The following is a 26,256-nucleotide window of genomic DNA, read 5'->3' on the forward strand; positions in this document are numbered from 1 at the left end:
ACACCCCTTCCACGTGGAGAATACCTTAATAATTTATAAACAAATTATTCTTCTTAAAAAAATAAATTTTTTTCGCATGCACACTTTGTCTCATCTGTGCTGGTTTTGGTGAAATCGAGTTAAAGAAGCTCTCAAGGTACTTTTTCAAGCCAAATTTAACAGAAACCCACCTCCTCTCCCTCTCACAAATTCCCTAGATCTCTCTTAGATAAGTTGTTGCCAAAAGTGACATCCCAAGTTTTGTAAAGCTTAATATTATTTCGCACGCGTTTAGTCACACTGATTTCAAATTTTCCACTTCTCTACCATAGGATTGTACTGGTAGTTGGCACACTGATGAATATTCCTTGGATTTTTAATGCGTCCATCATATTTACAATAAAATAAGCACGAGAATTAGTATTTTCCTCTGCCAAAAAGTTAACATTTGTTTAAACGCAAGGTGTGAATGCGATGACGTTATTATGTCTTAGCCACAAAAAATTTCCCTGCAACGAAATAATTTTGACGCAATTTTGAATTTGAATAAAAGTACTGCCAAAACTATATATATAAATATATATATATATATATATATATATATATATATATATATATATATATATATATATATATATATATATATATATATATATATATATATAACCGGAAATTCTGAATGCACAAGGATGCTAAGTTCCTAATTAGCTGACGGACAAGAAGATGAACAAGAAGATGGAAGCAAACATCAACTGGGTAAGATTTCTTTGGTGGTTTTGGGAATCAGTCTGGTTTTCTTCCTGTTATTGGAATAAATTTTAAAAAGTGAATGTAACTAAAATCACTTTTTGGCAAAAAAAATAAAAATAAAAATTAGATTTTATATATATATATATATATATATATGTATATATATACATGTACATATACATATGTATATACATACATATACACATACATACGTGTATATATTCATGTATACATACATGTATATATACTGATATATATATACATGTAGATACATATACATGCATATATATACACATGGATATATATATATATATATATATATATATATATATATGATATATGCATATATACACATATATATGTATACTATATATATATATGTACGTATATATATGATGATATATATGTATATATATATATATAACCGGAGGTTCTGAATGCACAAGGATGCTAAGTTCCTAATTAGCTGACGGACAGGAAGATGAACAAGAAGATGGAAGCAAACATCAACTGGGTAAGATTTCTTTGGTGGTTTTGGGAATCAGTGCTAGTTTTCTTCCTGTTATTGGAATAAATTTTAAAAAGTGAATGTAACTAAAATCACTTTTTGGCAAAAAATAATAAAAAAATTAGATTTTACGTACTTCTTGTAAACTCCCCTCATCGGATTTTATGAACTCCCTTTCTGAATCTATTCAGAGACCTATGCGCCATTCCTGGCTCTGGAGGATCTAAGATCAATTGTAACTTAATAATTGCTGCGTTAATTGATGAAATAGATGGATTCTCTTAGATATTTCTTACCCTTATAATAGAAGCCCATACGTCATTTATTTCGCAGCCTAATGAAAATTCCCATAGTTTAAAACAGTGCAAGAAATTGGCAAAACTTCAATAAAATATTAAAATCTCCAAAAATTACATTATATATCAAAATATAAGAACAATTTAATATTAAATTTTTTAAACTTAACAAATATAATTTAAAACACAAATTAATTAATTACTAAAATATAAATATATTAAATTTAAAACTTTATATTACTGAAATATTAAAATCTTTAATAAAATAAATTCTTAAATGATACTTAATCATTCTAAATCCAGAATTATTTTCAGCCATCTTTTTACAGTCAATGTAATTGGATGGCTCATTTTTTAAGATTTGTCTTTTATTTCAATTTGCAGATTTGATTCTATTCTATACTTTTCTTTGTTTTACTTTGAGGACGGCAGAGTGGAGTTCTCAGCCAAAACATTTACATTATTTTCTGGTTTGGCTTATTTTTCCCTGTTTATTCACTCTATGTTTTATTTCTTACTTTCTAGCCAGTTTAACCTTGAACTCACTTTTGGGCTAGGACACCCGCCATTGAACAGTGAAGAAGATTAAATCATATTGATGATTTAAATCATAGAAAAAAAATCAAGCCACCATGGCAAAATTTCAAAGTATTTGGAAGATAAATCCTCCAGGTGAGACAGCCAGATGGCAATGTCTTGTATTGGGAAAAGATCAGGAATTTCACGAGTGGAAATACATACCTAACGTGTCTGAGATGTATTCTAGCCTCTCTGACTGTATACGGTTCTTCAACAACTTTAATTACGGATCCTTCTTTGAGGCCTTCTATGGTTTTCAGCTCCACAAAGTTATCTAAAGTAACCCCGTCTAGCTGGAGAGAAAAGCAAGTTCTATGGCATGTGTCTTCTCTATCCATCAAAAGCTGGTGGATCTCTTGGACTAATTCCATACTTGAAACCTAAAAATAAACAATTTTAAAGGATTAGAAATAAGGCCAAATAATCAGTCTAACTAGAAACAAACATTAATTACTAATGTATCTCAGTAGTCGGAAGTTGATCAGACTTCAGTTTCATTTAGCAGTCAATCAGCACATATCTTTAAAGTATAATACTCTGAAATATTCATTTCCACTGCCCCTGGCAGTGGCATGCCATAAAATTTCACCCTTTTACCCCCATTCAAGAACAGGGTGATAAACTGGGAAGAATTTTAAGAACACATAGTCTCTATATCACATTTAAAAATCCAACCAAAATGGGGTTTTTTAAATGCGACAAGGGTAAAAAAAAACCATTCTGGGTAATGGTGTTAATAGAATCAATTGTTCTCGTAATTACTTCTATATTGAGAAACCCTACGAACAATAGTGGAGAGGCTATTTGAACATAAGTCTTCAATCAACAAAACCATGAGGTTTTAAAAAGTCCTCACTGTGTTGCAAAGCAACAACTACTGCAGTTGTTGTAGACAAAGTAGATTTTTCATTTTTCAAAGATATTTTTATCTGCATATTTTTTTGAAGCGGGGAAGGGGGGGGGGGTGGGGTAAGAATATGGGTGAGAGCATGTATCACATTATAAATCCTTTTATTTATATTCATTATGGCAACTTTATTTTCTTGCTTTTTAAGTTCTAATTTAGGGTCTAGTGTTGGAAAAAGCAGTTCTTTTTTTTCCAGACCCATCTTCTAGACGAAGTTTTCATTGGTTGGAGAACTAGATAGATAGACTTTTTCTTATAGACCCATCTTCTAGTTAGGCTACTGTTGGTTGGAGGACTAGATAGATAAACTGTCAATAGGTACTTGAAAAGCTGTAATAAGGAGTGATCTAAATTTCTATCTAAATATACACAACAAACAAATTTACTGTAAAATTTTGTCATTTAATACTCTTTTTAATTTGCATCCTTTAATCAATAATTCCAGTAGTCACAGAATGCTTGGCAAATTTGATTCCCAATAGCTTTGTGAATTATTTTTTTTTACCTTGAGTCATTTCAGATGTCAAACTAATTGTCTCTTTGTTGAATCTCTTTTATTGAAATTCAATTTTTAAATAACTTTGGAAATGGTAAGATTTTTTTTTTTGAAAATGTAGTAAGTTAATGTGAGTGATCTTTATGGGAAGGGGGTGTTAGAGATATCATGTCAATGGCCAATCCCTGTAAGTCCCGAATGAACAAAGTTTCATCAAATATGTTAATAGAGGCACATACTTTAAAAGTACTCATTAGCATTGGCAATGAAATTTACAAAGGGATAATAATGACTCGTAGCACTCTGATTAAATTTTAATTAATACTAAAAGGGAGTATTATTTCAGCCAGTTCAAGAGTCAATAAAATAATCCTTGCGAACATCTAAATGACCGTCAAATTACAAATAAATCCCTCTAATCTCTTCCTATTGACCAATTCAATGAATCTGTCATAGTTGCATAAGGATTTGCAACACATGGAGCTTAAAGTTCTATCAAAGGCAAGTGTATTGGACACTTAAGCATACTATCATTTGCGGCAGAAATTGATTCTAGAATAGACATGCGAGAGCATGAAGAATTGTTCAAGGCAGCTTCACTATTCACACATGAGATACAGCTTTATAAAGGAAATTGATATTGTAATACTGATATATGATATTCAAAGATAAAGGTAATTTAATCTACTATAAATCATTGATCCAAAGTACAGCCCAAATGTATTTATGCTTTTTGAGCTTTTTGAGGATGTCTTTTTGAGCAATACAAATTTTTATTGATTATAATTCATTTAGAATTTTGTAACTTTGTGACTACTATAAAGGCATAGTTTCTGATTAGTTGTTGGATTTTGTCTCCTAATATCAAGCCCAAGGAAGAAGTGCAAGAACGCCATTCTTTTCTTAAAATCCTATGGATGAAAAAAAAGATCCGTTTTATTACTTCAATTTATTATGTCGAATTCGGTTCTTTGCCAATGGAGGAGGAACTTCTTTTGAAGACTCCTTTGTCTTGGCTGGCTTTTTTTCTAAACAGGTGAAAAAATATAATTTGGCTGTGGAAATATGTCATATTATACATTTTTGAAAAGGATCCTTTTTTTGCACTTGTAAATACATAGCAAAATTGACTTTGAAATTTCAAACTTTTAAGTTTTTAAAACTCCCAAACAATCCAGCAGTTTTTGGTCAAGTCAATGGTGACTAAAATATCCTTAAATTTTTACTAACTCTAATCATGCCCAAATAATTAGATTCAAAGTTCTACAATCTATGCTTCATTGAGATTTAATAAAGCTTAAAAATACAAAAAAAACAATTCAAACACATTTTGAAGAGAATAAATCCCAGTACATTTAAGAAAATGTACTTTCATATATTTCTGGCTTAAAACTGGAAGTCTTCTTGGTGCTAGACATTTCATATTACTTTGCTTGTAACTATAACACTAGAAGTAAAATTCTCAAAATATACCTGAATATCAAAAGGTTCCACACCAGGTGCAACTATTTTGACAGTAAATCCCATGTCTTGAATAAAAACTACATCAGGCTCATCTTTTTTGTCATCGGATCCATCAGCCTTGGATGACTCATCTTCTTCTTGTACTTTGCCTTCTTCCTTTCCTTTAACTTCAGACTGGCCATTGACTTAACAAAAACAAGAATAAAAAGGACTTATGTAAAAATCATAGAATTTTTAGTACATAGAATTTAAAAACCACAATCAACAATAGTACTTTCTACAAAAATAGCTAGCATTAGAGATGGACAGTGCTCCAAAAAAATCAATAAAATGCTACACTTTTAAAAAACATTAATGTGAAGAGATTAACAGCATTTAGCATTACAAATCATGAGGCCCTTCTTATAATATCCCCTCTGTCAACTTTTTAGGGGCACAATAAGAAGACTTTAGATCAACTTGAAACTTGCAAAGCCAGCACTCTGGGTCAATGAAACTGAGAATTAAGTTTTACAAGAGGATATAACCCTACTCTGACATTTGAAAAAAGATTGTCAAATTTGAAGATGCATAGCTATGGTTTTCAGTGTCTGGGGAAAATGTGAGTTTTTGCTCACTTAAAACTCTTACTAAGTAAAACTTTTTTACTTCCTTAAGTTTCATCACTCAAGGAAAGTACTTTTGGATGTAGGCTTATTACTTGGACTATCTGTCTTGGCTTTTCTCTGTCTACAATTACCCAGCGTCTTGATGCAACCTATTGCAAAATACTTGATAACTTCAATTCAAAATTCAAATCAGCATGCCAAGTATTTTGCAATAGGTTGCATAGGTTATATCAAGACACTGGGTAATTGTAGACAGAGAAAAGCCAAGACAGATAGTCCAAGTAATTGAGAGGCAAATGTTTAAATGGCTGGGGCATGGGTAAATAACAGGAGTATGCATGACTCTCTTATTGGACACATACTTGTCAAGTTAGTTTTTGGAAAGGCATGCCTGCCTAGAGTCTTAGGCATGCTGATTAAGAATTCAAAAATTGACATAAGACCGTCAGATTGACTGTAATGAGAGGCAAACAAGGCATGCCCGCCTATGGTCTTAAGAAGGTTGACCAAGAATTTAAAATTGACAAAATCCAGGATTTTTTTTTAGGGGAGAGGGGGGGGGGGCAAAATAGGTTGATCTGATAAACTTGCATTAGGAGCAAGTTTATTTAATGCAAACTTGCGTTAATTAAGTAAATTACACGGTTTTAGACTACATTAGGGGGGGGGGGCTGGATCCACCACTGGTTTGAAAATTTGTATTGCACCCATAGCACCATTTTTGTTTGTAATTATGCTAGGTTCTTACCAAATCTTGGAAAATTTTCATGCAAATTACAGTTCAGCACATTCAAATTAAAGTGCTTATACCTTTCAGTTTCAGCGTGGCATACTTTCTGTAGCGTTCTCATTGGAAACATTTTTTTTTATTACAATCACAATTTTTTCTTCTTTTTTTTTATTACAAATTTTTACACTGAACTACAAATATATTTCAACACCACTTGAAATCAAATTCATCCAACTTCTATCAAAGTTAGAGAATGTTATAAAATACAGAAAGGACATTTCCTCAGTGTACAGGTATGTTTTCAAAGCCTAGAGTCAAAGAAAAGACACTAGAGTCAAAATTAAGGAGGAATATAACAAAGCCAAATTAGGTCATCTTCTCTGAATTTCCTAAGCCATAGAAATAGGAAATGAGTAGATAGAAGTTTGAAAACACCTTCATAGGACCTAATTTAGTCTATGAAGTCTTATTATCCCATTTCCTAAAAGTCTTATTATATCAATTCAAGTACTTTCCCAGATAACAAAAATCTCTGCATATGAATTTTACTGAATTCTGTTATTATGAGGTTTGAATTTCATTGCTTTAGTGTTTTTGTTTAGTTCTTTTTGTGTCTATCCAAAGGTTAGGCTATATCTGGGACCATCAATGGGAAGTTTGTATTGTCAGGAAAGTTATCATGATATTCAGAAACAGCATAAAATAAGGAGCCCAATGGTAGCACTTTTAATTTATTAAGATGTTTCCTTTTTAAAAAGCTGCTCTCCTAGGCTGTTACTCAGCAATCAACAGTAGAGTCTAATCATAGATACACACTGTAAGCTTGAACCTAAACTTGAAAAATACTGGCCAATCCTGGGAATGAAATCTTAAAATCAGAACAAGTATATGAATCATCAACAGACTCTGTCATGGATACCTTCAATTTAAGGCTAGTGTTGTGACAAGAATACTGTAATTGTGTTTAAGGCCTAGGATAGGATGTAAGGGTAAACCAGCCTAACTTTTGTTTCAATTCAAATGTCAAATAACAGTTTTTCCAAGAATAAAGCCTGAAATTCTAACTACCTCAGTCCTAATCACCAGCTAATCTCCACTATCTGCATTATATTGAGGATAAGGAGCCTAGGTTACTGTTAAATTTTACAAAAGGGCTATTTTAATTGAGATATTGAAAATTAGGCTTTAAATATACATATTTTGAACATGGTTTAGCTAGGATGAAAGTGAATACATCCCTTGGTGCCTTTTATATTGCTTCTTTGAAGTTCAAGAATTGCTTCTTGAGGAAATTAAATTTTAAACCCTTGAAAGGGCTCAAAACAGCCTATGGTAACCAAAAGTTTAAGAATATGTTTCTGAAAAAACATATAGTGAGAAAAAATTACTATTTGTAGCTGATTCAAAATTATAATTATTATTTTCATTAGTTGTATTAGTAAATGCTATTTTGAAAATAAATTTGCAGGAATTTTCAAAAGTGCCTGAAACCCTACAAAAATGATATCTTAGCAAACCATTGACAGTATTTTGAGGGGTTTCAAGCTCTTTTTAAAAATTCCTGCAAATTTGTTTTCAAACAAACAGGATTTTTACCAACACGTTTTTAAGCATTTGGTTACTATGTGCTGTACTGAGCCACTTTAAGGGCTCAAACTTTAATTTCCTCCAGAAGTGATTACTGAATTAGGAAAGAGGATAAAAAAGGCATCATCTGATGTATTTACTTTCATCCTGGCCAAATTATGTGAAAATGAAAATATTTATGGCATTCACCCACATATCCTACATGCATGTTGTACAGTTTTGTGTCAACCTCTTTCCCAGCTGTTCAAATTATCATTAAATCTTTGTAGACTGCCTCAGGACTGGAAAACTGCACATATCATTCCTATTTTTAAAAAAAGGTAGAAAGGACCTTGCTGAAAATTATTGACCCATGAGCATGACATCAGCAATTGTTAAGGTTCTTGAAAGAATAATCAATTCTACAGTTGTTAAAACACCTTGATGTTTTACGAAGTTCACAACATGACTTTCATTCTGGTAAATCTGTTGACACCAACCTCCTTGAATCATATGATCACATCACCAAGTTACTTGATATTGGGGTGCCTGTTGACATGATTCTGCTTGACTTTTCTAAAGCTTTGACAAAGTGTGTCACAATTGACTTGCCACTAAATTATGCACAGTAAAGCTTGAAGAGAAAATCAATGTGTTCAGTTATTTGATAAATCTGGTAATAGTATTTTTTCTTCCTCAACATGTATTCTGAGTGGAGTTCCTCAGGGAAGTGTCTTGGGTCCTACACTATTTAATATCTTCATCAATGATGCTCCTTCCATTATCAGCAGTAAATCAACTCTTTATGCAGCTGACCCGAATCTTCTTGGACCAGCTTTGTCCTGCAAAGATCATGCCTTGCTACAAAATAATCTTCAACTACTGGGTCATTGGGCTGAGGCCTGGCTTCTTGAATTCATGTTGCCAAGTGCCATATCATTCACTTTGGCAAACTGAATCCTTGTTGCTTTTATTTTTTCTTAGGCCACCCACTCTACTCTATAAATAATGTGCAAAATCTTGGTGTCACTTTTGACAATGAACTAAAACTCAGCACTCATGCTAAGAGGTCTGCTGCTGGGGCTAGTTTGACCCTGGGACTGATTAAGCATACTATTTCCACTTGTTCCCCTAAAGTCATCAGTCTTCTTTATAAGGGACTTGTTCATCATAAGCTTGAAGTTGGAATGTCTCTTGCCTCTCTAATTTAAAAAATGACATAAAAGTTCTTGAAGATGTGCCACTAAAGTGATATCTGGCATGCAAGAGCATTCCTACCCTATAAGACTATCAAAGCTGAATCTCCCAGCACTTGTTTACAGGAGAAATAGAAAGGATGCCATTTTAGCCTTTAAGTTATTGAGGGCTAATATTCTCCCAGCATTATTCCCTACTGTTGGTACTAGAGGTCATCACCTGAAACTTGTCAAGCAGTCTACAACATCTATAGTCTGTACTCAATTTGCCTCAACATGTACTGTCAATAATTGGAACAAACTAGCTAATGAAACAGTTACTGCTGAATCCGTTGATGTTTTTAAACGAAGGTTAGATGCTGAGTGGTCCTCCAGAGAATGTAAACTCAATTGGGATGCTATCAAAGATTGAAAAGCACCTGGTCACCAGTGAATCTTGTACACAGCTAGTCATCATTCTAGAGCTCTACAAGGAGAAATCCTTAGATTGCTCCTAGCTACAATTCAAGGTAATTAACCAATTAAGCACTATGCCTATTCCAGTATTGGGAGCCTAACACTAGGCTAATATTTAATAATGCTGATGATTGGGCAATCATGTATTTGGCTACTCTTTTGCTAGTCTATTCAGTATAAGTCTAGAACTGGTCTGTTGAGAAAGAAATATGTTAACAATTCTTACTTCATAACCTAATATATAGAATGACCATGGTTAACACATTTTGACTCAATGGGCCTACCTTATTCCTAAGCCCCCTTAGTGTGCAAATATATAGCCCAAATTATATGTTCTCAAGTGTTTTTCTGGTGTATTATTTTTGGACAGTTGATTCAATTACAGGCACATGGGTTGAAACAAGAATCATTACCATGGTGGATGGGAAACATACAATTTGGGCTATATGTTTGCACAATAGGGGGTTTTGGGTAGAATATAGTGGAACTGTAGTCAAAATGTGTTAACTATTATTATACAGAATATTATGAAGTAGCCTAAAAATAATTTTCTTAATATATTTTCTATTCAACATCCTCAATTCTAGACTTATCCTGTCTAAGTATTAGTTTTAGGCCTCATAATCTAGGGGGACAAGATGTACCATTGAAGTTTAAACATATAACATTAAAGGAATTCAAGGTAAGATTCTACTTTAGTGGGAGAGCAATGTTTGACTATTAAAGTCATTGGTTATTTATACTCTAAGCAACAAATAATGTCATTAACCTTTACATAGAAAGCGATGTAAATTTAAACAAAAGATTATATTATGTTTCCTCTAAAAATAGAGAATGATATAAAGTTTTATCTATTACTTTTTAGACAGCAAATCGTTTCAGAAGAACCAGAATAGAGTCATAGGCTACATGAAACTTTTGGCTTTCCCATTGAATATATGGTACACTAAAATGCCGCACAGAAGAATTATATTAGCCTACCCTACTTATACACACAGCAAACAACGAAAAGTCATACAGATGGCTTTTTACAGCCTAGACCGACATGATTTCATATATAGAACAGCCTAAATAAAGTAATACAGATGAATTTTTAATATATTATTCTACTACAAAGCACAGTGAATAAAGTCATACAGATGACTTTTTATGGCTCTTGCTATTACAGAGCAAACATAAATAAAACCATACAGATGATTTTTTATGCCTCATAATGTTGTGGAGCAAACATGAATAAAGTCCTACATGTGACTTTTTATACCTTTCGTTTATAAAGCAAACCTACATAAAGGCATACAGATGAATTTTTCTGCCTTCTTGCTAGTACATGGAGAAAACAACAAAAAGTCATACAGATGGCTTTTTATAGCCTAGGCCTACATGATTTCATATACAGAGCAGCCTAAATAAAGTCATACAGATGACTTTTTATATCTCCTGCTGTTACAGAGCAAACATAAATAAAGTCATATAGATGACTTTTTAATATATCATTCTACCATAAAGCATTATGAATAAAGTTATACAGAGTACTTTTTATGTATCCTGCTATTATAGAGCAAACATAAATAAAGTCATAAAGATGGCTTTTTATACCTCATACTATTATAGAGCAAACATGAATGAAGTCCTACATATGACTTTTTATACCTCCTGCTATTATAGAGCAAACATAAATTAAGTTATACAGATTGCTTTTTATACCTCATATTAGTATAGAGCAAACATGACTAAATTCTTACAAGCGACTTTGTTGTTTCCTATATGCTTTAGTGGGGTAATATAATTTCTTCTGTATAACATTTTAGGGGATTACATATTAAATAAGAAAACCAAAATGTCTTTTGTATAACATTATTTGTACTTCTTAACAATAATTTGATGTTTAAAAAGTCATACAGAAGACTTTATATCATTCTCCATCATTTTTCTATAAATAGAAATGTATAATTACACACATACAAGGTATAAAAAGTCATTTCTAAAGCATAGCATATATTAAATATGTAACCTAACCTAGCCTAGGTACCATTTTCTCCCCCTAAACCCCCAAAAACAACAGTTTAAATATTGTCAACACATTGGAAACCACACTAAGCATTAATTACTGCATAACAGTGTCTTGAATTAACCCATATAAATGGGTTTCCTGTTGTATCTCTAGTTTGACATATATAAAAGAGTGCATTTAACATAAAATACCAAGTTATCTGTAGGACTTGTTCATGTTTGCTATATAATAGTACAAGGTATAAAATGTCATCTTCATTACTTTATTCATGTTTGCTCTATAATAGTGTAAGATATAAAAAGTCATCTGTATGACTTTATTCATTTTTTCTCAATAATAGTGAGATATATAAAAAGTCATCTGTATGGCTTTATTTTTGCTGGCTCTATAATAGCATGATGTATAAAAAGTCATTTGTATGACTTTATTTATGTTTGCTCTATAAAAGAATGAGGCATAGTCATCTGTATGACTTTTTATCATTCTGCATAATAGGAGAAACCAAGATATTGTCTTCTGTTTGCCTTTATACTGCATTCTATATAAGAGTAAATGACAATTTTCTATTGCTCAGATATAAATAAAAAATTTTCTATATTGTCATATATAGGTAACCCTTTCTTAGAAAGGGGTTAATTTAGGAAAATGAGAGTCTCAGGGATCAGTCTACATGCTAAAGTTTGTTCCAGGAAGGTATTTTGAAGGGTAAATATCTACCAAATAATATTATTGACTTACACATAAATTGAATATACCACTTGATGCCTTTTTTTTATGCTGATTACAAATATGATAATCATTTCTATTGGAAATTAATTTCAGCCCCCTCCCCTATATATGCCAAATCAGGGTATATATTTTTTGGTAAAGTTCTACCAAATCATATTATTGAGTTAGAAATAAACTGAATGCACCATTTGATGCCCTTTTTAATGCTGATAACAAATATAATAATCATTTCTATTGGAAATGAATTTCAGCCCCCCTATATATACCTAATCTAACTAACCTAACCCTGAATTGGTGAACTGGCATATATAGGGGGGGGGGTGAAATTCATTTCTGATAGAAATGATTATTAGGCTATATTTGTAATCAGCATAAAAAAGGCATCAAGTGGTATATTCACTTTATGCATAAGTCAATATGATTTGGTAGATATTTACCAAGTTCAGGACCCTCAAGAGGGAAAAGGACTGGAGGTAGGTAGGCCTACTTCAAAATACCTTCCTTGGATAAGGTAAAGTTCTATGAAATCATAGGCTATTATTGAGTTAGGACTAAAGTGAATACACCATTTGATGCCTTTTTTAATGCTGATTATGAATATAATAAGCATTTCTATCGGAATGAGTTTCAGCCCCCCCTATATAGGCCAATTCAGGGTTGGGTTAGGTATAGGCTAGCCTATAGGCATATAGGGGGGGGGGCTGAAATTCATTTCTGATAGAAATGCTTATTATCATAATTAGCATAAAAAAAGGCATCGAATGGTGTATTCACTTTATTCCTAACTCAATAATATGATTTCGTAGAACTTTACCCATACTTTAGCCATTAGGCCTAGACCCATCCCTGAAAGTTTCATCTTCCTAACCTAACCCCTTTCCAAGATAAATAAAAGTAGCTAAAGTAGAATTTTAACAGAATTCAATATTAGATGACACCATAACTGGAGGACAGCTGTCCAGGCCTAGAACTGCCACTGCTGAGTTTCCTGCATAATTGGTGCCTTAGCCTATCTTGAACCCTAACCTAAGGAAGCAGTTCTTCAAGCTGGGAACAAAATCAATAGTCTGCAAGTTATAGATGAGAATTATTAAATTGTCCTACCTAGATTCCTCGTAGATTCAGTTTCTGTAGACATTTTCTTTGAGGCAGGTTATAAAAGCTTTAGTTACGATCCCACGTGTAAAACGATTGAAAAACTTCACAAGTCAGCTGGTGCACAACGTGGAAATGTTTTCTTGTAACCTAGGGATACAATTTTCTATGCCGGTTATTCCGTTGTCGATTCGTACGTAAAATAAAATATAAACCACCTGTACTCAGTTACATCAGTTTTTAAGCCAAAGGCAGGGGGCTGTAACATTAGTTTACTTAAGATACGTGAAAATCTTAACTCAATTCTTGATAGTAGAATATTTTTAACCGATGCCCGGACAAGGATAGGCTGGGTATAAAATGTTGAAGCTTCCGTCGTTGTGAGATGGTTTGAGATTGTCAAAAGTTCCTTCCTTTGTCCTTATCTGTTCAAAAGAAATCCTGCTTTTGTGGCCCACTAGTGGCGTCAGAATAGACATTTCACAAGTTTTCCAACCAGAACCGTAACAAACATCGCTGAAGGGTAAATTTGAGAAGTGGCACCCTTCGGAAAAAATATAGTCTAGTAAATAACAAAGGATTTGGGCTGGATTTTGATTGGTGGAAAGCTTTTTTAGGTTTATTTGTTTTGGTGGGCTGCTTCGGGCTGAATTCCTCTCCCTAGCTAAGATATCTACTATGGGATGTCTCCTCATAGTAATATAATATTTGTAAGCATGAATTTATAATAAGTCGAAGACTATAGGCTTGAGATTACTTGTGTAGGATGTCGATTCTTGTTAGTAAAAGAGCATCGCCAAGCAGTGAAAACCATAAAGTAACCATGATGGGCTCAAAGTTGCACAAAGCCTTCATTCCTACTAAGGGTCCAAGGGACTTCTCACAATTTGGTTTTAGGCCAGCTAAAGCGCGTCGTGGAGACTTGAGAAAATGTATTGCAATCTGCATGCACTGGTTTGGCACAATTGTTTCTCCTGGGAACATAATAGTTTAAATGATTTAAGTAATGTGAAAATTGCAACTTGGAATGCTAAAACGTTGAGAAAACTATCGGAATGACATTTCTACTGACGAATTTAGACGTTATAAACTGGATTTGCAAGGAGTTACAGAAACTCCCATCTCAGAGAATGGGAAACATGAAACTAGGTGATGTAGGACTTATTTACCGAGACATTAGGATTCATGATGAATAAGAAAGGACTTGTACTGGGACATGTATGGATCCATATTAAATACGTTGATTATTTGGTTTGTGTTCATGGTGCTAGGTCTAGTAGAACACTGCCGTCGGGTGTGATCTCCCAATAGGTTTCAAATTGACTTAGTGATATTAGCGTGATACTCTCAGTCAAAGCATCGGCAAATATACACTCTAAACGTACATTCCCTGTTCGTACTATGCTCATATCCTGAGTCCCCACGTACTTCGTGCGATTCTGCAAATGCGCAAGTTTTCATATTCTCCGGGCTTTTAACCCATGCAGTTTTCTTAGACGGTTGAGAATTTTTTCCAATTCTCTCGGGATCGATAGTTTCTTGGATTGCCCTATCTTCTTCCGTTTGCCCCATCTTCTCTTTTTCTGTAATTATTGCCGTAATTTTTTTTCGCGCTTTGGCAATCTGAGGCATAATGCCCCCGTTTACTACAGTTATAACAGGTAACGTCATACTGTTCCTGTTTTTGGCCGTAGTTTCTACTGTCTTTATTTGGGTAATTGATGCTATAGTGGCCGCCCAAGTTACAGTGGTAGCATGTTACTTCTCCTTGCGTTTGCCATATTTGGCTAGCATTCTTTTTATTTTCCGTGTACGGGTGTTCTTTTTTACCATTTCCTCCTAACCTTGTTCTTTGTGGGAATCCCTCCCTCCTAATTTCTGTGTGCCTGTCTGCTAATTCGGACATTTCTTCAATTGTTTGTGGGTTTTTCTCTTTTAAGTACATTCTTATATTTGGACTATTCTCGTTATCTTATCTTTTATTTCTTCCGGGTCTTCTAATATTGTATAGTTTTCTATCTCTAGCCATTTTAAACATATGTCCTTCAATTTGTACCCGTGTTCTTTATAAGTTTCGTTGTCTCGTTTTCTTTCGCTTCTAAACCTTCTTTGAAAGTGCTCGGGGAAGAGTTGAAATTTTTCAAAAATGGCTTGTTTTCGTCTTTCAAAATCTTTTGAGTAGTCCATTGGTAATGCTTTATATGCAAGTTGTGCTTTGTAGTTAAGGAGGGGCTGTATTCTTGTCACCCAATTTTCCCTCGGTAACCCGCTTAATTCCGCCGTTTTTTCAAAATTGTATATGTATAAATGTAAATCTTCATTTTCCTTCATTGGTTGAAGGTTTACTGCTTGTATTATCTCTATTGTAGACGATTTTTGAGGCTCTTGGTAATTTCTCTCTGCAATCATTTTCATTATGTATTTTCTTTCCTCTCTGTCTGCCTCCTCCTTTTTTCTTTTGCTACTCTCTCTCTTTCTCTTTGTTATCTATCTTCCTCCTCCTTTCGTTCTCTGGCTATCCTATCAGCCTCTTCTTTTCGTTCTCTAGCTATCCTCTCTTTCTCTCTTTCTTTTCTATCTTCCTCCTCCTTTTTTTCTCTGGCTACCTCTCTTTCTCTCATAAAACTTCACAAGTCAGCTGGTGCACAACGTGGAAATGTTTTCTTGTAACCTAGGGATACAATTTTCTATGCCGGTTATTCCGTTGTCGATTCGTACGTAAAATAAAATATAAACCACCTGTACTCAGTTACATCAGTTTTTAAGCCAAAGGCAGGGGGCTGTAACATTAGTTTACTTAAGATACGTGAAAATCTTAACTCAATTCTTGATAGTAGAATATTTTTAACCGATGCCCGGACAAGGATAGGCTGGGTATAAAATGTTGAAGCTTCCGTCGTTGTGAGATGGTTTGAGATTGTCAAAAGTTCCTTCCTTTGTCCTTATCTGTTCAAAAGAAATCCTGCTTTTGTGGCCCACTAGTGGTGTCAGAATAGACATTTCACAAGTTTTCCAACCAGAACCGTAACAAACATCGCTGAAGGGTAAATTTGAGAAGTGGCACCCTTCGGAAAAAATATAGTCTAGTAAATAACAAAGGATTTGGGCTGGATTTTGATTGGTGGAAAGCTTTTCTAGGTTTATTTGTTTTGGTGGGCTGCTTCGGGCTGAATTCCTCTCCCTAGCTAAGATATCTACTATGGGATGTCTCCTCATAGTAATATAATATTTGTAAGCATGAATTTATAATAAGTCGAAGACTATAGGCTTGAGATTACTTGTGTAGGATGTCGATTCTTGTTAGTAAAAGAGCATCGCCAAGCAGTGAAAACCATAAAGTAACCATGATGGGCTCAAAGTTGCACAAAGCCTTCATTCCTACTAAGGGTCCAAGGGACTTCTCACAATTTGGTTTTAGGCCAGCTAAAGCGCGTCGTGGAGACTTGAGAAAATGTATTGCAATCTGCATGCACTGGTTTGGCACAATTGTTTCTCCTGGGAACATAATAGTTTAAATGATTTAAGTAATGTGAAAATTGCAACTTGGAATGCTAAAACGTTGAGAAAACTATCGGAATGACATTTCTACTGACGAATTTAGACGTTATAAACTGGATTTGCAAGGAGTTACAGAAACTCCCATCTCAGAGAATGGGAAACATGAAACTAGGTGATGTAGGACTTATTTACCGAGACATTAGGATTCATGATGAATAAGATAGGACTTGAACTGGGACATGTATGGATCCATATTAAATACGTTGATTATTTGGTTTGTGTTCATGGTGCTAGGTCTAGTAGAACACTACCGTCGGGTGTGATCTCCCAATAGGTTTCAAATTGACTTAATGATATTAGCGTGATACTCTCAGTCAAAGCATCGGCAAATGTACACTCTAAACGTACATTCCCTGTTCGTACTATGCTCATATCCTGAGTCCCCACGTACTTCGTGTGATTCTGCAAATGCACAAATTTTCATAGTATCCGGGCTTTTAACCCATGCAGTTCTCTTATAAGTTTCAGACTTTTTTCCCATTCTCTCAGGATCGATGGTTTTTTGGATTATCCTGTCTTCCGTGTGCCCCATCTTCCCTTGTTCAGTAATTATTGTCGTAATTTCTTTTCGGGCTACGGCAATCTGAGGCATAATGTCCTCGTTTATTACAGTTATAACAGGTGACGTCATACTGTTCCTGTTTTTGGCCGTAGTTTCTACTGTCTTTATTTGGGTAATTGGTGCTATAGTGGCCGCCCAAGTTACAGTGGTAGCATGTTACTTCTCCTTGCGTTTGCCATATTTGGCTAGCATTCTTTTTATTTTCCGTGTACGGGTGTTCTTTTTTACCATTTCCTCCTAACCTTGTTCTTTGTGGGAATCCCTCCCTCCTAATTTCTGTGTGCCTGTCTGCTAATTCGGACATTTCTTCAATTGTTTGTGGGTTTTTCTCTTTTAAGTACATTCTTATATTTGGACTATTCTCGTTATCTTATCTTTTATTTCTTCCGGGTCTTCTAATATTGTATAGTTTTCTATCTCTAGCCATTTTAAACATATGTCCTTCAATTTGTACCCGTGTTCTTTATAAGTTTCGTTGTCTCGTTTTCTTTCGCTTCTAAACCTTCTTTGAAAGTGCTCGGGGAAGAGTTGAAATTTTTCAAAAATGGCTTGTTTTAGTCTTTCAAAATATTTTGAGTAGTCCATTGGTAATGCTTTATATGCAAGTTGTGCTTTGTAGTTAAGGAGGGGCTGTATTCTTGTCACCCAATTTTCCCTCGGTAACCCGCTTAATTCCGCCGTTTTTTCAAAATTGTATATGTATAAATGTACATCTTCATTTTCTTTCATTGGTTGCAGGTTTACTGCCTGCATTATCTCTATTGTAGACGATTTCTGGGGCTCTTGGTAATTTCTCCCTGCAATCATTTCCATTATGTATTTTCTTTCCTCTCTGTCTGCCTCCTCTTTTTTTCTTTGGCTACTCTATCTCTTTCTCTTTGTTCTCTATCTTCCTCCTCCTTTCGTTCTCTGGATATCCTATCAGCCTCTTATTTTCGTTCTCTAGCTATCCTCTCTTTCTCTCTTTCTTTTCTATCTTCCTCCTCCTTTTTTTTCTGTACCTCTCTTTCTCTCATAAAATTTAAAATTTGTTGTGTTGTGTCTATTTGAGTACTCCTTCGCGAGCTCCTACTGGTAATTGAGCTTCTGCTACTCCTGCTACTTGGCCTGCTATGATTCCCACTGTCTTTATATTCTCTTAATTCGTTTTCTGACTCTGTTCGTTGTATAATATTTTCTTTTACCCTCAACTCCCCTACATTTTGTACTTCACCTGAAGGGTGTGTTGGTTTTATTTTCTTCGTCCTTTCATGCGCTGGGCTTTCTCCAAGTATTAGTGTGAATGTTTCTTTTGTCTGTATTTCTCTTTCTGGATTTAATTATATCTTAATTTTCTGTAGGCCTTTTCCTTCCTCAATAGTTTATACAGGAAATTGCTTTATTACTGATTTTGTTTTGAAGATTTCATTTTCACCCGTTTTAGGAATTTCTATCTCACCTGTAAAGTGATATATGGTTCTATATGATGGTGTTTTTCTTAGGGTATTTCCAGCGGGAGTCGCATACAATTGTGTTTCTGAATTCGATTTTTGTTTTACCGCGGTAGATCTTGTCTGAATTCTCTGTTTGTCCGCCATTATTTCAAGGTTTACTTTACGTCTTCTGTCCGAATGAAAATCCTTTTAACAATTTCTCTTTTTATCCTTTCGTTAAAAATTGTTTCCTTTTAATTTGCCGATTCTACGTGGGTGGCGTAGCCTCCATTTTCTCACAAGTTAATTATTCAAGTGATCTATTGATTCTTAAATTTTATTACCTATTATTATCCGACTAGGCAGAGCTCAGATAAAAAAAAATTCTCTTCGCGATTTTTTTTATATATATATACCCACAATAGGCTACTCTTGTAGGCTATATTACTTGTCTCTTCGAAAACGCGGAACTGTTTTATTATCAGATTTACTGATAGGACCTTAAATTGCTGCCATCACTTATTGGAGGTTTAACGTACGGGGGTCACCACTTTTAAAGGCAAAAATGGCGCATAGAGTTGCTGTGCCACTTACTGAAGGGGGAGATCCCTCATCAGCCCAAAATAGTGGGATTTTTGCGGTTACTCCAACGGTTCCGTATCTACTAGCGTGATCGAAAGGTCCAGGGCCACTTTTGAAAGCCCAGGCTTACCTATAAGATTTATTACTATCTCTTTAGACTCGACCTAGGCTTAAAAGTGAAGAGAGTACTTAGTATAAGTAAAATCTTACTATATTCAAGATACGCTACAAAAGAACTCAAAACAGAACTAAAGACAAAAATTTTACAATTCACGAATACACTTTGAGACGGGCGCTTGCGCGTGCACCTCTGACCAAAGGCGATGAATGGCCGAATCAAATTAGACTTCCAGCATCCTTTGAAGTCTTTCAAGCTCTAAATTTAAGTTGTATGCGTCATCACTCCACTGGCTTTTTCAGACACTCGATAATTAATGGATTCTTCAGACATATCATAATAGAACCTTTCCCGGGGTTTAGATATTTAACATAAATGAAGTTAAATTTATAAAAAGACATTTTTTTGAAACAAGGGGCCAAAGGTCCCAACAACACATTTTTATAGTACCTGAAAATCTTTTGTTTTTGTTCTGCTTTTGATTTTGATAATAACATGCAACATTTTGCTAATAACTTGCATGATTTTGATAATACCACCTCAGGTGTTTTTAATAGAATTGAAGATTTTCGTTATATCAGACAAGATTTTGATGATACTACAAAAGATGTTGATATTGACTGATAATATTTTGATAGTTACAAACACGATCTAGAAGCATTCTAGATATTTTAATAGTAATTATTTTAATTTTTACTTGCAAGATTCAGGTCATGCCGGAAAGGTTTCTCATAATATCTCACAAGAGTTTTATGATGCAAGACAATATTTTGTAATATTTAACAAGATTTGGTAATATCATGCAAAACTTTGGTAATATCTTGCAAGGTTTTGATAATATTTGACAATATTTTTATAATCTTGAATATAGCAGACACGATTTTGATGGCGCTATCTTAAGTTTCGTTAATGGGTAACGTGATTTTGATAGCATGATAGTAGATTTTGGTAATAGCAGTCACGTTTTGATTGTTGCTGAAGATATTTGACGGTTTTTCAGGGTAAATTCCATAATTGGAGCTTGTTTCTAGCATATAACAGCAAACGTTTCCTTAAAACAAGCCAATTTTTATCTGTCTCTGTGTGTCTTTTTTGTCTCTTTGTATGTGTGTCTTTTTTGCCTGCATGGTTGTGTGTCTGTTTGTGCGTGACAGTTTTCCTCTGTGTAAAAAAGAATAAGAATTCTGATTAAAAAAATTCTAATTTGAAAAAAAATTTGTAATTTCCAAAAAAAAATAAAAGTACCAAGTAAAACAAGTTCGAAGTTTAAAGAAAAAATGGGAAGGGAGGGTGGGGGGCGAAATTTTTGGAGATCGAAACAAGTTTCATTGACCATCAAAAGAATATATTTGTCCAGCAAGCATCTCAAATCACTCTGGTATGCATATTGTCGGAATGATGGCAAAAAAGGCACCCAGGAACCAATCATTGATAGCATTTACCATATAACAAATTCCAACTGAGAAATCAATTGCGCAATTTACTTGTTACAATATAGTGACGCTTAAAATCAGTTGGCTAGTGCTCAGAAACAATATATAGGTTGCCTAAAATGTATTTCTAGGAAAAAAGTATCCTCAATGACTTGTTGGGTCAGTCGACTAACGTGTCGTTCTTTTACCGTAGGAAATCTTTAGTCCCACGTTCGATTCCTACATCAGACATAAATTCCATAAAATCAAGGGAAAAAAGTGCTTAGAAGCTTTAAATGTGTCGTTGGAAAAGAAAATATTTTGCCATCTATAAATATAGATAACGATGAAGCCATCTATGAGTTTGGCTAAATATTTGGGATTCAAATGTATTCATCACCGTAAGCCTTAAGCAAGATAGCTTACGCAATGGGAGTAAAGGCCGCTCGGAACCATTGGACTGTTACACAATAAACTTAGCAAGCAATGTTTCCAAGAATTTCGTATTCTCAAAATACCAGATGTGAGGGATTGGTAATTCCAATTGGTTCAAGGCATACCGCATATGGCTGCGGCTGGAGTTTAGGTGGATAAAAGGGGCTAGCAAATCTTATAGTACACCAGGATAGGGCCCCGGACAGAGTATAGTTGGTTGCAAGGGGCTAGCAACTCTTATAGTACACCGGGAAAGGGCCCTGGCTGGAGTATAGGTCTATACAAGGGGCTAGCCACTCCTATAGTACAGTGGGATACGGCTCTGACCAGAGTATACGTGGATACAAGAGAATAGCAACTCCTATAGTACACCGGGATAGGGCCCTGGACGGAGCAACTAATGGGACTCTACTGATTAATATTTTTTTTTATAGGGCTAGCGGGTTACCAAAATATCATAGAAAGATGTTTGATAGCTCATATTGCTCATATCTAGGTTCTTCTTATAAATTCTACCATCTATAAGAGCCAAATGGGACTAAAAATGGCACTTATAAATCAGAATGGATCAGATCAGACGGAGAACAGATCAGATCAGACCGAGAACAGGTCAGATAAGACCAAGAAATATCAGATCAAACCGGGGTGTATAGTGAAATAAGTTAGAGATACGAAAATTTTACTTTTGCTTTGAAAACCTTGAAAATCGTCTTTAAAAAAACAGTTACTTCTACATAACCAAGGAAATCGATGCGCGATAAAAATCTTAGAAATTATTTCTTAGTTTTAATTTTTTATATAGAAGAGTGCTTGTTTTCTTGCCTGCCCTATATGGTATTACACTTATTTGAAACGTAAAACCCAAACCAATATCGGTTCAAAGTTGAACTATTCAGCAAGTTCCATACTACATTCCTGTTCTCGGTGCCTAAACATGTATTGTTTTGTAAAGTAAGGACAATAAACTTTTTGTTGTAAACTTGACGTTTTGCAGGAATACTCAGCTAGTTCCACATAAATATGGCTCATATTTACGAACTGATTTTTCTATTACAACGGATCTTTCAACAAACAATGGGCCTACAACATTCATTATTACAATGGATATTTCAACAAAACCTCCTTCAATGTCAAATCACTTCTCTAGGTGATGGTTCCATCCTTTTAGACTATTTTAAGGAAATCTAGAGATCCCTCCAATCTTCTAAAAAGTCCACAAGTACAACTCCTTCACAGTCATAGAAAATGGTTGTCATTACCTTGTTGACAAAAAAATCAAGTATTTTTGGAATGCCCCTAGTATTATTGCATTTTGCGGTACCGGGATGGTAAATTCGGACCCAGGAATCAGAATTGAATGATCGAGACGATTAAAGTGGAAAGCGTATTGGTAGCCCAATAAAAATAAATAATAGAAACTTCTTTGTTTTGAAGTCATGTTATTCGGTATAATTTCACGAAACATTTTGATAGCCGTATTAAAAACATATGAATATAGAAGTTCGTTACGTAAGTTAATTCGTAAGTTACGTATATTTATTACTAATAAAAACTTTCGCAAATAAAATTAAACAACTTTCGAGAAAGCCATTTAACCAAATAAAATTAAAATGAATATGCAAATTTTGTTTTAATTATTCATGTACGGTGAGCCAAAATAAAAACACTGCATTAATTCAAAAACGTTCAAAAATTAAATAAAAAAACAAGTTTTTTTAACTGAAAATAAGGAGTGACATTAAAACTTAAAACGAACAGAAATTATTCCGTATATGAAAGGGGCTTTCCCCTCCTCAATGCCTCACTCTTTACGCTAAAGTTTTTTATTGTTTTAAAAATAGAGTTGTGAGAAAGAGTCAAACTTTAGCGTAAAGAGCGATATCAAAAATTGAGGTCAATCAAACAGTTCGTTGCCACGAACTGTTTGATTGCCTTCAAATGGCTCACAGAACTCATAGACTACTAGTCCAGGAAGGGAACGGTTTGACCGGGAACAAACTGCAGTAGAAATGATTCTTTCACTACCCGACTCAGAAAAATGCGCTGATTCCCAATATGCAAAGTTTGCTCATCTAGCTGTTCCACAAATATGTTTGTTTTAGGTTGAGGTTGATTTTGAGGAGGTGAAATTCGTGTTTCCATATAAAGGCGCTCAACAACAGAATTGAAGTCTAGAATAGGGTACTAGTTCACGGTGAGTATGAAAATCATCTTTATTTGAACGTAAAATTAAAACTTTCATTTATCTTTTTAGGCTGAACGATGAATATATAGCAAATTAATAAAAATTATGTTTTTGAGGTTGATGTTGATTTTGAGGATGTAAAATTCATGTTTTCATATAAAGGCGTACAAAAACGAAATTAATGTCTAAAATAGGGTACTAGATCATTGTGATTATGATATATGCGCCAAATACTGTTCTACAAATCACTTCTGGAGAGCTTATTCCAACGCAATAGGAGGACACATACTTACTAACTGGTCACTGAACACACTATCCTTCGCTAAGCTTTACAGTAATAAGGATGCTGCCAATTCAGCAGACGCAGACATAATATTCAGTACCTCCAACAAGCTTAGTGAGTTCTTCACTGTTTATCTCGGTGCATTTGAAGGTCACACAGACATGCGAATTATACAGGAAAATCAGTCCCTGGCAGAAGTCGCCAAGAAATTTTCTTCTCTTAAACAGTCACTTTCGGAAAAGTCGCGTACAGCGAAACTGTGGATACAATATATGGAAATGATAGACATACTGAAGACGTTCATCCAAGCAGAGTGACGGGGAACTGGGATGTTCACCTTCAGGCAGTTGAAGCTATGTTGCCGTATTTCGCAGCGTCCAACCACTTCCTATATGCGAAGTCTGCCAGGGTGTATCTGCAAAATATGACACAGCTGGAAACTACCAATTCCGACGTGTTTGACAATTTTCAGAACAGGAGCCATGTTATCCGCAGATCCGAAAAATTTTGGGTGGGCCTGTCGTCAGATCTGGTCATTGAGCAGGTCCTCATGTGCTCGTTGAAAACTAACGGTGGTATTACAAGGGGAAGCGGCATGAGTGAGTTGCAGAGGCTGACTTGGTTAATCTCAGCACCAACTTGAAGTGCAATCAATTTGTAGATGCAAACTTTTGCTAACGTCCAATACGAGACGAGCGAACTGCACAAAAAAGTTAGAGAGTCGAGGATTGAACGCGACAACCATGACACTAGCAAGCTCCTTTGCTTTCTTGCTGAGAGTACCCCTTTCGCAGAAGACCCGAGCTTGCGAAACATTACCTCTGGAGTTACGGCTGATAAACAATTCAACATCGACACAGCTAGATCCCTCCGACATGAAATCATGGATAGCATGACAGGGGAAAACGTCAATACGTACACATTCAAGAAACAATCTGTGGCCGTAACGCTTGCTAATAAAGCTGCACCAGTTATTGACGGACAGTCAGTTGCCGTTACCCAGCATTCATGTTTCAGCGGCTGGTGACAGTTGCTGGAAATGGCGAAGATGATTTGGAGTCATACTTTAAATATGAATTGTGTTCACTGCCTCCGTCACTTTTTGAAGCAAACGGACTTCCACGAACAGCTGATAAGCCTGCCCTTGCCGATGTGTGGTGGTGTCTAGTTGCAGAGGAGCAGCCGAAAACAGAAGACTTCGTCAAAGATTTCAGTGACAAGCATATAGTTCTCGATGGTGGGGCACTGCTTCAGCGAATTCCTTGGGAAAAAAACTCAACTTATGATAGTATCTGCCAGAAGTACGTTGACTATGTTGCACGGAAACACGGGGCGCAAATGACGTCGGTGGTTTTCGACAGATACGACCAAGCACCTTCAATCAAAGACATCACCCATGAAAGGGAAACGATCGTGCCCTCAGATCAATTTTAGCACGAATATGGTCTGTTCTACAAAGAAAGAAGTGTTCCTAAGCAACTTCAAGAATAAGCAAGCAATCATACCCATGACCAGTGAGTACCTGACCAAAGCTGGGTTTCAGGTATATCAAGCGGAAGGGGACGCTGATCTTCTCATTGTTCTAACCGCAGTTCGATCTGCTTCTCTTATGCCTCTTGTCCTGGTTGGAGACAACACAGATCTGCTTATACTCCTCTGTTATCACGCACAGACAGATAGCCAAGCGATCTCTGAACCTCGTGCTGAGATCTCAAAGAATAGAATTTGGGATATAAATGCAACGAATCTCAAACTTGGATCTCGTATATGCAGCACAATCCTGTATGTTCACGCCTTCCTTGGATTCGATTCAACTTGTCGTGTCTATGGCATTGGGAAGTCAACGAGACTACAGCTTCTGATAAAAAAAAACGAGTTTTACGAATCCGCTAAAGTTTTTATGGACCCACTATCCACCAAGCACGACATTTCAGCAGCTGGCGAGAAAGCAATGATGCTTTTGTTTAAGTGTCCAGGCTCAATTTCAAACAACCCTCAATCAGTTGCGTCGTCTCAAATTCATCGAGAAAGTTACAGCATCTGCTTCGTATGTTGAGTCTAAAGTTCTCCCTCCCACCAGTGATGCTTGCAGCTTCCACTCATCTCGAGTTTATTTGCAAGTTGAATCGTGGAAAACCATGGGATGTAATCTCGACCCTGGCCAGTTCAATTGGGTAATTTAGAATGGATTATATCGCCCTATTTTTGGTGAACTCCCCGCTGCCCCCAACTCTCTTCTTGCAGTTTTTCGCTGTAACTGCAAAACTGACTGCTCAAATATGCGATGCACTTTAAAAAGAAATGGCATGAAATGCACCTGGGCCTGTGGAGCTTGCAAG

The 26,256-nt window shown here is 35.2% G+C and overlaps 1 protein-coding gene across 2 annotated transcripts in view; it reads right to left on the reverse strand.

Annotated features, from left to right (window-relative positions):
* The window catches only part of clu (clustered mitochondria protein homolog), an 84,988-nt gene extending 71,477 nt beyond the window's left edge, over nt 1-13,511 (reverse strand). For both annotated transcript variants that reach the window (XM_089086551.1, XM_089086550.1), the window contains exons 1-3: nt 13,380-13,511; nt 4,989-5,164; nt 2,275-2,492 (exon numbers count right to left, since the gene is read on the reverse strand). In XM_089086551.1, the coding sequence (XP_088942677.1) occupies nt 2,275-2,492; nt 4,989-5,164; nt 13,380-13,413 (428 nt within the window). In that variant the 5' untranslated portion in view covers nt 13,414-13,511. The remainder of the gene's footprint in view (nt 1-2,274; nt 2,493-4,988; nt 5,165-13,379) is intronic.
* Nucleotides 13,512-26,256: the final 12,745 nt, after the last annotated feature.

The sequence above is a fragment of the Artemia sp. Qi Xiang Cuo genome, chromosome 3 (genome assembly GCF_049724085.1).
Source record: "Artemia sp. Qi Xiang Cuo chromosome 3, ASM4972408v1, whole genome shotgun sequence".
NCBI lineage: Eukaryota > Metazoa > Arthropoda > Branchiopoda > Anostraca > Artemiidae > Artemia > Artemia sp. Qi Xiang Cuo.